This window comes from Sciurus carolinensis, chromosome X (genome assembly GCF_902686445.1).
Source record: "Sciurus carolinensis chromosome X, mSciCar1.2, whole genome shotgun sequence".
Taxonomy (NCBI): Eukaryota; Metazoa; Chordata; class Mammalia; order Rodentia; family Sciuridae; genus Sciurus; species Sciurus carolinensis.
The window spans coordinates 95,782,924-95,796,005 of NC_062232.1; the positions used below are offsets into that span (position 1 = coordinate 95,782,924).

Sequence of the window (13,082 nt, forward strand, 5' to 3'; positions counted from 1 at the left end):
TTCCCTTTCCTTGGTCATTGTGTTGCTACTTCTGACTTCAGGAGCTTTATTACTATAAGCCTCCAGGGTTTGGTGGCTTCAGGGGAAGCTGATTGCAAGTAGGCAAGAAAGCCCTCTGTTCCCTTACTAGTGCTTCTGGAATTTGTTGCCCTCTAGTGTGTCTTCCCACTATAAGGGGGTTCTCAAATGGAGTTGTAGAGTGCATGTCCATCCCATTATGCCATTCGGGGACTGCAGGGTGGGTTGGGAATGAGGGCCCCCAACCCTGCATGCTGATCATAGCCTGCTGCTGGCCTGTCAACCTGCTCCTCCCTTTTAAGCATCATGTGCTCTGGATGCACAGAGATTTGCTCTCATTTGTTCCTGGATGGACCACAAAGTGAGGAAAAATGGTTATTTAAAGAGAATTCCCTATTTATTTTCAAAAAAATCCAGTTAATACATTAATGTGAAATAAACCCTGTATGCACCTTGACAAAAAAAAAAAATTCAATCTATTAATATTCAGGAAGCTAAAGGAAAAGACTGAAAATGGTAAGTACAGACATGATCAAAGTTCAAGAGATTGAAAAGTTCAACATCTGAAATTAAAACTTAAACTAGGTGTGATTAACTATAAATTAGGTATTTTGTAAGAAATGATTAGTGAACATAAAGACATAACAGACGTAGCCAAAGCCAGAAAGATAAAGATTCAAGAAGAAAAAATAGAACATCAGTGATCTGTGAAAAACTTCAGGTGGACTAATAATAAACGTAATTGGAGTTTCATAATAGAAGAGGTCAAGTGACTAAACATATTTGAAGAAATAAGGGCCCCAATTTTCCTCATGAAAACAATAAACTCAAAAATTCAAAAGGTTCAATGAATGCCAAGTCAATAAAAAAACATTAAAAACTACATCAAAATGCACTGTAATCAAATTACTTAAAGCAAATGATAAAGAGAAAAATGTTAAAAGCAGTCAGATGAAAGGAGGACCCACTGGGTTCACTAAAACAAAGGTAAGAATGGCAGCAGACTGCTCAGGAGAAACAATGCACTCCAGAGGATGGTGGAGAAACCTCTTTAAGATGCTGAAAGAAAAAAAAACTGAAAATTCAGAATTTTGCATGAGCAAATATCTCTTTCAAAAATGAGGGTGACAGTGGGTACAGCAATGCATGTGTGCAATCCCAATGACTCAGGAGGCTGAGGCAGGAGGATAGCAAGTTCCAGGCCAGTCTCAACAACTTAGTGAGACCCTGTGTCAGAACAAATAAAAAGAGCTGAATATGTAACTCAGTGGTAGAGTTCCTCTGGGTTCAGTCCTCAGTACTGGGGCAGTGGGGGAGTGAAATGGTGAGGTTTTCAGAGATGTGAAAACTAAAAGCATTCAACACTAGTAGAAGTAATGTTACAGTACTATTTCAGGTAGAAGGAAAAGGATATACATGAAAATGTGGATCTGCACAAAGGAATAAAGGGTACTGGAGATGGTAACTAAGGGAATACACACATAAAAGGCATTATTCTTATTATTTAGATCTCTTCAAGAAATAATTGGGGCTGGGGGTAGAGCTCAGTGATAGAGCACTTACCTAGCAAGCACAAGGCCCTGGGTTTAATCCCCAGCACCTCAAAGGAAAAGAAGAAGGAAGAAAGGAAGGAAGGAAGGAAGGAAAGAATTAATCAACAATGTAAAAATAGTAGCATGCTGTTGGGTATATAACATATAGAAGTAAAATGTATGTCAATAACAATATGCCAGGAAAGAAGAAATATGAATAAATATATTCTTATGAAGTTTTTATATATAAAAAGGTAAAATAGCACTTGAAGATAGACTGTGATAAGTTAAATGTACTTTAAACCCTAGGAGCTGGGGATGTAACTCAGTGGTAGAGCATAGCATGAGCAAGGCCCTGGGTTCAAATCTATAGCACAAAAATACAAATATTTGAAAACAACCACTACTATAACATAACCAAAAAGTGTTGACTTAAGTCCACAATGGAAATGAGCACGCATTTTTTTATTCCTAAATATTTTATTACTGAGGTCACTTGGACCTTGAGTAAATTATGAGATACATATATTCCTAGTGGTTTGAAAAATGGCATTCAATTTTAAACTGTTATGCTTTTTTGTTCTTTATTATTTTTATGTTATTAAACTTTTTTTCCTGAACTTTTTTTGACAGTGATAATTTTTTAAAAATTCTTTTCATACATGTATATAGGGTAATAATATCTGTCTCAATCTACCATCCTTCCCATCCCTATCAGCCCCACTTAAACTATTAATTTTTTTATTGTTCTAATTAGTTATACATGACAATGTATTTTGAAACATCATATATAAATGGAGTACAACTTCTCATTCTTCTAGTTGTTCTTGATGTACAATGGTCATGTAATCATAAATGCACATAGTGTAATAGTATGTTTCACTCTACTATCCTCCCTACCCCAACACCCCTCCCCTCCCTTCACTCCCTTTTGTCTAATTCAAAGTACCTCTATTTTTCCATAGGCCCCCTGCTTATTGTGAATTAGCATCAACATATCAGAGAAGACATTCAGCCCTTTAATTTGAGATTGGCTTATTTCACTTAGCAAGATATTCTCTAGCTCCATCCAATTACTAGAAAATGCCATCATTTCATTCTTCTTTAAGGTTAAGTAATATTCCATTGTGTATATATACCACAGTTTCTTTATTCATTCATCTGTTGAAGGGCACCTAGGTTGGTTCCATAGTTTAGCTCTTGTGAATTGAGTTACTATAAACATTAATGTGGCTGTGTCAACATAGTATGCTGATTTTAAGTCCTTTTGGTATATGCTGAGGAGTGGGATAGCTGGGTCAAATGGTGGTTCCATTCTAAGTTTTTCGAGGAATCTCCACACTGGTTTCCAGAGTGGTTGCACCAATTTGCAGTCCCACCACAATGTATGAGTGTACTTTTCCCTACATCCTCACCAACATTTATTATTGCTCGTATTCTTGATAATTGCCATTCTGACTGAAGTGAGATAAAATCTCAGTGTAGTTTTGATTGCATTTCTCTAATTGCTAGAGATGTTGAACATTTTTACATATATTTGTTGATGGATTGTACTTCTTCTATGAAGTGTCTGTTCAGTTCCTTAGCCCATTTATTGATTGGGTTATTTGGGAATTATTTTTTCGTTTTGTTTTTTGTTTTGTTTTGTTTTGGGTTTTTTTTTGTTGTTTTTTTTTTTAGTGTTAAGTTTTTTGAGTTCTTTATATATCTTGGAGATTAACATTCTATCTGAGGTGCATGTGGCAAAGATTTTCTCCCATTCTGTAGACTCTCTCTTCACATCATGATTGTTTCCTTTGCTGTGAAGAAGCTTTTTAGTTTGAATTCATCCCATTTATTGATTTGTAATTTTACTTCTGGCTCTTTAGGAGTCTTGTTAAGGAAGTCAATTCCTAAGCTGACATGATGGCAATTTGGCCTACTCTTTCTTCTAGTAGGCATAGGGTCTTTGTTCTAGTGTCTAAGTCTTTGATCCACTTTGAGTTGAGTTTTGTGCAGGGTGAGAGATAGGGCTTTAATTTCATTTTGCTACATATGGATTTCCAGTTTTCCTAGCACCATTTGTTGAACAGGCTATCTTTTCTCCAATGTATCTTTTTGGCTCCTTTGTCTAGTATGAGATAACTGTATTTATGTGGGTTTGTCTCTGTGTCTTCTATTCTGTACCATTGGTCTGTATGTCTGTTTTGGTGCCAATACCATGCCATTTTTGTTACTATTGCTTTGAAGTATAACTTAAGATCTGGTATTGTGATGCCTCCTGCTTTGCCTTTCTTGCTAAGGATTGCTTTGACTATTCTGGGTCTCTTAGTTTTCCAAATGAATTTCATGATTGCTTTTTCTAATTCTATAAGAAAGTTGGATTTTAATAGGAATTGCATTAAATCTGCATAGTGCTTTTGGTAATATGGCCATTTTGACAATGGTAATTCTATAAGTAGGAATCGTTTTTCTTTTCTGGGGCACTCAACCACTGAGCCACATCCCCAGCCCTACGTTTTGCATTTTATTTAGTCAGGGTCTCACTGAGTTGCTTAGCACCTTGCTTTTGCTTTTGCTGAGGCTGGCTGATCTTCCTGCCTCAGCCTCCCAAGCCACAGGATTACAGGTATGCACCACCAAGTCCAGCAACGAGCAGGAATTTTTAAAATGCAATTCAAAAGATGACAGAAAGAGAGGGGGAAAAATCCTGAATACATAGGACAGTACAGAAAAGAAAGAGAGGTGGTAGATTTAAAACCAAAAATATAAACAATTATATAAACCATAAATGATTTAAATACTGCATCTAAAAGGTAGATTGTTAGATTTGATTAAGAAAAAGGAAGATACTATTATGTTATATACTATTATGTTAATTATAAGTAACTCATCTTCTCTATGAAGACATAAAAGGTTAAAAATAACAGGATGAAAAAATAAATCACGGGCTGGGGATATAGCTCAGTTGGCAGAGTGCTTGCTTTGCAAGCACGAGGCCCTAGGTTCAATCCTCGGCACCACAAAAAAATAAAATAAAATAAAATAAAACATGCAAACAAACACTACATTGAGACTGTCAGGTGGCATTAAATTCTATGGAAAAAAAATAGAGCAGAAACAAAGGAGTGGGAGAGGCATGCTTTTGTTGTTCAGGAAGCACTTTGCTGATGAGGTGAGGTGACATTTGAGCAGAGATTAAACCTCTGGGTTATGGAAGGGGGATCATTCAAGTCAGAGGTAAAAAGCCTTGGATAGAGGGAAGAATGTTTAATGTGTTGAGACAAGGAGACCAGTATAGCTGAAGTAGAAGTAAGGAAGAAAAGAAGACACGCAGGACCCAAATCATATGGAGCTTTCTGGGGTCTTAATAGATGGTAGTTTTTATTCTGAGTGAATGGAAAATCAGTAGAGAATTCTTAAGATGAATGAGATAATTTGACTGACCTTTTAAAGATATCATTCTGATGTCTTGTGGAAAATATACTCAAGGAAAGCCAGGGTATTAAGAGGATCTGTTAGGAGACTGTTGTAATAATTTAAGAGATTGCTAGAACTAGTTGGTACAAGTGGAGGTGATATGATCTGATTGGAATCTGGAAATATCCTTAAAGTAGAGACAACAAGATTTGCTAAAAGATTGGCTATAAGGTTTGAGAGGAAGTAAAAAATTAAGGATGACTCAGGTTTCTGAGCTGACCAACCAGAAGAATGGAATTGACATATTCTGAAATGGGAAAAATTTCAGAAGGATCAGGTTTGGGGATGCAACAAGGGAGAATAAGCATGTGGTTTTGATATATCAAGTGCATAAGTGCATTCTACTGTCACGTATAACTAATTAAAACAAATTTTAAAAAATTTTTAAAGTGTGGTTTTGAAAAGTAAAGTTTGACATGTTTATTATACATCTAAGTAGAAGTATTGAGTAAACAACAGGGTATACAGCTCTGTAGTGTGTATGTAAATACATACTCAAGCACAATTATTCATGCACTAAAGTAGAAAAAAAAAAAAACGGTTTGGTATGGTTTGAATATGGTCTGAATGTGTTCCCCAAAGGTTCCTGGGTTAAGTTTGGTCCTCATTGTGGCAATGTTGATGTGGTACAATCTTAGTACGTGGAGCTTAGCATGAGGCAATTGGGCCGTGGGGGGAACTGACCTTGGAAAGCATTAATGTAGCTCTGTGAGATTGTAGTTAGTACCCTTGAGAATGAGTTGTTAGTCTTCAAAAAAGTGAGGCTGACCCCTGAATCTCTGGCTTCCTGTCTCCCATGTGATCAATTCTGCACATACTCCCACCACTGTGATGTCAACCACTGTGAAGCCTTCACCAATCTAGAAAAAGCCAGTCCCAAACAAACCTCCAGAACTATAACCTAAATAAACCTTTTCTTTAGAAATTATTCATCCTTAGTTATTTTGTTACCGCAGCAGAAAACATGTAACAGTGGTCCACATTATGCTTTGAATATAGCCCTTGCTGCTCTGCCAATTGTTTATTTTAAAATGGAAATGTTTTCCTTTTCCTCTTCTCCCTCTCTCCCTTCCTAACCTGGGAGCAGGGAACAGGATCACCTTTTCCCCATCCTAGACCTAGTTATCTATATTTGAGCACAGGCCCATCCCAGGAACCACTCCAACTGGAGTGGCAGAAGATCTAAGGAATGGCTACCTCCCAAATTAACAAGTGAATCACAATCCTCCTACAGGGAACACCTGAAAGGGTCTTTGAATAGCTTCTTTAAAAGCATGACCACCCCTTTCCCTCACTTCCCCAATGAGTAGAATCATGGCCTCTGGGATAAAAGTTCCCTGTGCTTCTCCTTTGCTAGCAAAGCAATAAAACCTTCTTTTCCCTTTTTCTCAAAACCATGTCCTGGTTATTGAATTGGCATGAATTGGCATTAGGGACGAGGACGGAGCTTTCGGTAATAGTACTAGTAATAGTAATAGTAATAGTTGATATGAGGCAACTATCATTGTTCATTTGGAAAGCTTGTTTGAATTTTGTTTGGAAAAAAGGATCACAGCATGGGCTACATTTAAAAGTGCACTCTGATTTACTGCAACCATTTTATATGACTATTGGTTTAAACTCTTATGGCTACAGCAACATATTTATCTGCATAAGACAAAATTCCATTTTTCCTGAACATGATTCTTGCTTTGGTCACCATATATTGTAACAGTGGTCCACTTTATGCTTTGAATATAATGCTTGCTGCTCTGCCACTGTGATTCATTTTTAAAAGGACATGTTTCTTCCTCTTCCTCTCTCCCTCCTCCTCCCTAATCTCTCCCCCTTCCTAATCTCAGGGGAAACAGGATTACCTTTCTTCCCCATCCTAGACAGAGTAATCTGTCCCTGAGTACATACCCACCATAGGAAGGAAGTAGTCCAGACTTTGAGGATGGTACCACAAGATCTCAGAATTGATGATCTCCCAAATTAACAAGTGAATTACAACTCCAACAGAGAACTCATGGAATGTGGCCTTTGAGTCACCTTTTAAAAAACCCCGTTCCCTCTGATGGGCCTCTGGGACAGGAGTTCCCAGTGTTTCTCTTTTGCTAGCAAAGCAATAAAACTTCTTTTTCCTTTTTCTCAAAACCGTGTCGTTATTAGATTGGCATTGGGACAAGGACTGAGTTTTCGGGGGAAAAAACCCCAAACACAAAAGGACAAAATTTATTTATCTGTGATCATTTTATTTTGAATTCATACTACCCGCCCCTGTGAATTTTGATTCTACATGATTAAATTACACATTTTTCTTTTGTCTGATTAAAAACTTTTGATTTTCTCTCCTTGATCTGAGGTTTTTGTTTTTTGTTTTTTTCTATCTAGTAAGAAAAACTGGCTATTTAAGGCTTGCTTGTTTGAGTCTTTTAAGATAGAAATTTTCTACCTGGCCTCAATTGAAAAATGCAAATTCCAGATTTACAGACTGTTTATGGTAATATTAGACCAACAGTCTGTATTTAAAACTAGGAAATGACAAATCTAAGCTTTCAAATGTTATCATGTGGGCCTATATGTTTATATATTGTTTATTTGTGTAGTACCAAATTGGTTTATAGATAAGCAAGTGCATACCTTTTTAACACTTGTTAAGTTATCCCAAATGTCTTTGGAGCCACATGACTTTAGTAAATCTGTGGCAAATAAATTAATTTAAACTTGTTGGTAATAAGTTGTCTTTAAAATTTGGTAATACACTTTTTTTCTGGTCTGCTAACCAACTGGGCTATTTGTCTTTAGATATTTAGGAGAAGTTCATGGCTTTGTTTGTGCAGTAACTTTTTAGAATTTTTACAAAGAAAAAACTTAAAATGTTAATTCTGGGTGTTTTTTTTTTTTAATTTAGAAAGATACCTGTTTATATAAGTATGTAAGAGAGGCATTTATAAGTATTCCATCAGTTTTTATAAAAATATCCTTTGTTTTGCCATACAAGCCCACTAATAAAGACTTTTTCTAAACAGAATCAATGGTAACCAAATATATTTGTTTATGTGGCCTAATGCCAACAGTTTATGATAAAAACTGGAGGGGCTTAACTACTTCTTTGTACTAGATGAGCAACTACTATTTTTCTTTGTACTAGATGAGCAACTGCTATTTTTTCTATGCTTTCAGTGGAGCACCAGCTGCCTGCTGTTGCCTGGAAGTTCACTGTCACAGTACCTGCAGGTTTGATTACACGTGGCTGCCACCATTCTGAGACAACAGCCAGGCCCCGTAGGACCCCTGGCCGGACTGACTGAGCCCCGTCTCCAGGATCCCTCAGCCCGATCATCACTCTGGGTCTCTGGGGCCCTCACATCAACTGACTGCTCCCTGCTGCCAGGACCCCCAGACCAACTGACTGCGCCCTATCACCGGGACCCCAGACCAACTGATTGCACCCAGCCTCCAGGATCCCACAACCACACCAAACACACCCGACCTCCAGGACCCCTGCCGGACCAACCGCATCCCATCTCCAGGACCTCCAGCTGACCATGTCCACCCCTGAGCTGCAGCTCCCCATTTGCCAACACATTTCGAAGCCAGAGCGGCCATCTTGGATAATCCTGGAAGCCGTAGCTCCGATCTTTAGGTGGGGCAAATCCCATCCTGAGATGCCTGCTGGAGGCTCGAAGCTCATTGTCAGGTACCTCTCATGCATCAGGTTACTGAAGACAGGGAGGTTTCATTACTATATGACTGTTATACTATAGATTTTCTTTTTTCTCCTTTTTAAAAAATTTAAGTTTTTATTTCTTTACTTTTCTTGCTCTCTTTTCCTTTTGTTTACCTGTTCCCTCAGTCTCTTTCTCCCTTTTTTGCATGCTAATATCCAATTTCTTTTGATTACACTCTCACCCTTTCTATTTTCTAGAACTTCTGTATATTCTTTTTCTATGCTTTGCTTAGATTTGAGTCTTTAAAATGTACCTTATAAGTTTATTTTTTATAAAAATAATTCTGATTCAGAGCTAGAAATCTGAGGATTTTCATACCTCAAATTTTTTTTTGACAAATGCATAATGCTTCTGTCTATATATGACTTGCATCGTTTATCTAAAATATTAATTGTTCAGTAGATTTGGAAATTCACAAGTGAGTCTAAGTATTAAAATGTGTAGATTGAGTTTGGACTGAGTTCTAAAAGGATTATAATTAAATGTTACTTAAAACATACTGTCAGAATTGCTAGACTCAAATTTAATTTCATTTGGTTATTTTTTCCTTGTTCCAGTCTTAAGATGAACCAGAAGAAATAACGAATGATTTAAAATGCTAATAAGTTAACAAGCTAAAAATAACGAGATAAAAATTGTAGGTTGGTCGTTATTGTTGTTGTTATAAACTGATCATAAATCCTAACAGTAGTGAAGCCAGAACTGGGGACAGGCAGCTAGTGTAGAAATAGGGGAATCGGGTCAAATCGAGGAAATGGGGGCCTTGAAAGCCATCAGCCTCTGGAAGTTGGAGACTGCCCTAGGAGAATGGACTGTCAAGGACCCGCAGAGCCCATTGATTACCAAATTTACCTGCCTTTGTTAAGGACTGCAAGCAAGGAGCTGTTAATTAATGCCCCCTGGGTCCTTGACTGGCTGAATCACCTTGGCCCTCCCCCTGCCCATGCTTCTCACTTTATGCAAAACCAGGCCTAATCACGTAGGCAGGAAGGAAAGAGATAAGGGGGAAAGAACAGGAGAAGAAAACCTATAAAAAGGACAAGATTTGCTCAATCCGATGGATTCTGCCTTTGGGTCCCTTTCTTCCACCCGGGAGAACTCTAATTTTACTTTTCTTTAATAAAGCTTAATTTCTACTCTGCGCTTGCCTCTTGCTCGGTGTGCTGCTCTGGCGTTATACTTCAACACCTGAGGAAGCAGGACTCCTCACCGGTAAACGGCGGTATCAGTACTTTCAGAAATTAATTCTGTCTACCATATTTCACAGCATAATTTTTGCCACTGTGTTAACATATATTAATGAGTATCCCATGCATCCTAATCTTCACCAGTTTAGTAATAAATAATTTTTAAGTAATATTGACACAATTTATTTTTTAAAAGTTTCACATAATGTTCTCACCCCACCTTTTTGAAAAAAATCTTGTGTCGATTATGCAGTGAAATATGATATACCTTCATTCAGCAATCTAAATGTTATGTGCATATCCAGAATTTCAATTTTTACATACTTTATACTTAAATATTTTAAAATTTGATGTTTGATAAACTTTTAGACATTTTGAAAACACCTATTTGCCTGGCCAATTTGTCTCCCATGTTTTTGTGGAGTGCAATGGGCGGTAAAGCCTCTTTCTTGCCCCTGGTTTCATGGAGACCATTCCTGTGACACAGGTGCAAAAGAATGGGGCCTGAACCAACACAATGTTAAGAAACTCTAATTTTCTGTGGTTAACTGAACTGGGTGGGGGGCATAAGAGGAGTTCCCAATGATTCCAAAGTTGTTGACTTATAAATAGTGGCACACTTACTTGGGCAGAATATAAAGGAAAAGAAAAAGATTTGGGGAAAAGCTTAGTTTGGACTGTGGGAGATCTCCAAAAAGATATCCAGTTGGATGTGTGGATCTGGAGGAAGCAAAGTGTGATTGTTACCTTATGTTAAGATTTGGGGTTTTTAAATCAGAGAAATCTGGGTTTGAATTCTGTCTCTACCACTTATCAGCTGTGTGATCTTGACCAAGTTTGGACCATTTCTGAGTCTCAGTATGCTCATTTGAAAAGTGGGGATACCAAAAGTACCAACTTCATAATATTATTGAGACAGTATAACTAAAGCACTAAGAACAGTACACATCTAATAAGCATCCGACAAGTATTAATTCTGTGTGTACTTCTGTACTTCCTCCTAACCTTGGAACTTTAAATTCCCATAGGACTGACTCAGGAGTTGAATCTGATGTAAATTTTCAAAGTACCAAAAAGAATAAATAGGAACTTTCAAGGTCTTCTGGTTCTCTGGAATTCATATATGTGGACTTATATACATCCAGATATATGTGGACTCATGCAATTAAAAAAAATGTAAATAATAATCACAATCAATGATGAGTAAACACATTATTCCTAGCAGTAACAGTGATATGATGAATGTTTACTGAATGAATGAATGATTTTATCATCAAGATAAACTACAGGTATAAGCAAAAGCACATCAAATCAGCTTTTTGGTTTTGTTTTTAATTCATGATGTGACACATTTCCTCTCTAAATTATTTAGTTATATTATATCCATATCATTTATTCAATTAAAGCCTATATATGGAAACATCACTGTCAGAAAATTAAGTCTCATCATAAAATATTAAAAATAAGACCAAGATATTTTTATACCTCTTCTCACATTCCACAGTTTGTTTCAGCTTGTTTCTCATGACAGAAGTTGAATGATTAAGAATCCTAGAAGTAAATCAACACATTAATTCTGAAAGATATTAAAGAGAATATTGCATACACATGATACAAAAAAAAATCACCCAAATAAACTGTATCTAGTCCATGAAGATCTTTGCTAGAAAACAATAAATGTTATTAAGATCAGATGCCCATAAACAAACCATTTATGAAAGAATGAGGTTCACCCAATTCTTTCATGCATCTTCTTTTCTAAACCCTTTCTCAAAGTTTGGATACCTTTTAGATATGCTATTATCCCCCTATGCATATCTGACTTTTGGCTGAGACGCATGATAAAGAGATATGGAATTTTTAAGGTACTATAACAGTCCCTTTGAAATTAAATGCCCTAAAATATTTCCCCCCAACTTCCTGATTATTATTTTTGCCATCTCAATGGAAGCTGAGAGACTGTCCCCAAGCCCAGGCTAGCAAAAGGTTAGGGTTCTGTAAGTTGATAGTTTAGGTTTCACTCTGTAATAATTAAAGTTAAAACAAACATCTATTTTATATAAATATGTATTCTAGATTATTAATACACTTCCCTAATCCAGTTTCTAGAATTTATTTTAAGAAAAGACTACACAGTTAGTTCATCTTCATCAATCTGGCCCATTACTACTGAAGGTTTCCACCAACTCTGATACCTTGACTTCCACCCTGATGCTCTGGTGCTCTGGAAGTTTATCACTGAATGATGTGCTATAATTTAATGGCCTCCATCTGTATTCACATCTCACATATATCAACCAAACCAAAAGATGAGAGAAGAAAGATGTTTCTGGAGAAGACAAGTGAAACAGAGCCCCTTTGAAATGAAAAGCTCCAAACTGTTTTAATTGCTGAACTTCCTCTCTTCTTATAAAAGCTTCCTGTGTTCCTAAACCATGGAAAATAGAGATTCGAGAAAGAAAAAGATTTCCTCTACCTTTCTCAAAGCCAGCTTCAAATAAAACCTATTTCTATCACTTGCCAGCATGTCTCCTGAGTTTTAGTGGAGCAGCAAGTCTATCTAGTTTCACAAGAAGGAAGCAGAAAAGAAAAAATGGCTAGATTTCAAGAGTTGAGAGAACTACCTAAGTAGTAATAACAAACTAGATATTAACACAATGCTCAAATTCAAATGTTCACATAATTAGACAAAAATCATAAGAAACAGATAATGTGCATATTTTCTACAATTCTGAAACAAATGTCTTAAAATTAAATTTCTTCCCTAAATCCTTAATTACACATGAATTATGTTTTCATGATTGCTTATTTGTTAACTATGTCACATAGTACTCAGAAGCACACCATTCCACAATTAAAAAATAAAAAACCCCTCAAGACATACCTAAGAGCAAAAAAATAATTATTAAAAGGAAAGAAGTGGGCAACCTCTATTGGGTCCCCTCTGGCCCTGTTGAAGCTGTCTCTTCTTCTCACTTGAATAAAATCCTGCTCTTTTTTTTTTTTTTAATCTCACTAAATTGCTTAGGGCCTCGATAAATTGCTGAGGCTGGCCTCAAACTTGCAATCCTCCTGCCTCATCAGGATTGCATGCATGTGCTCCTACACCTGGAACTAAATTCTACTCTTTCAATGCTCACAAAAATAAATAAATAATAAATAAATAAATAAAT

At 36.6% G+C, this 13,082-nt stretch overlaps 1 protein-coding gene across 7 annotated transcripts in view; it reads right to left on the minus strand.

The window, feature by feature from the left end:
• Lrch2 (leucine rich repeats and calponin homology domain containing 2) overlaps positions 1-13,082 on the minus strand; it is a 129,790-nt gene that overhangs the window by 40,195 nt on the left and 76,513 nt on the right. For 5 of the 7 annotated variants that reach the window (XM_047536782.1, XM_047536778.1, XM_047536780.1 and 2 more), the window contains one exon: positions 11,395-11,460. The exons of the other annotated variants lie outside the window; for them this stretch is intronic. In XM_047536782.1, coding sequence (XP_047392738.1) covers positions 11,395-11,460 — 66 coding nt within the window. The remainder of the gene's footprint in view (positions 1-11,394; positions 11,461-13,082) is intronic. 7 annotated transcript variants of the gene reach the window in all.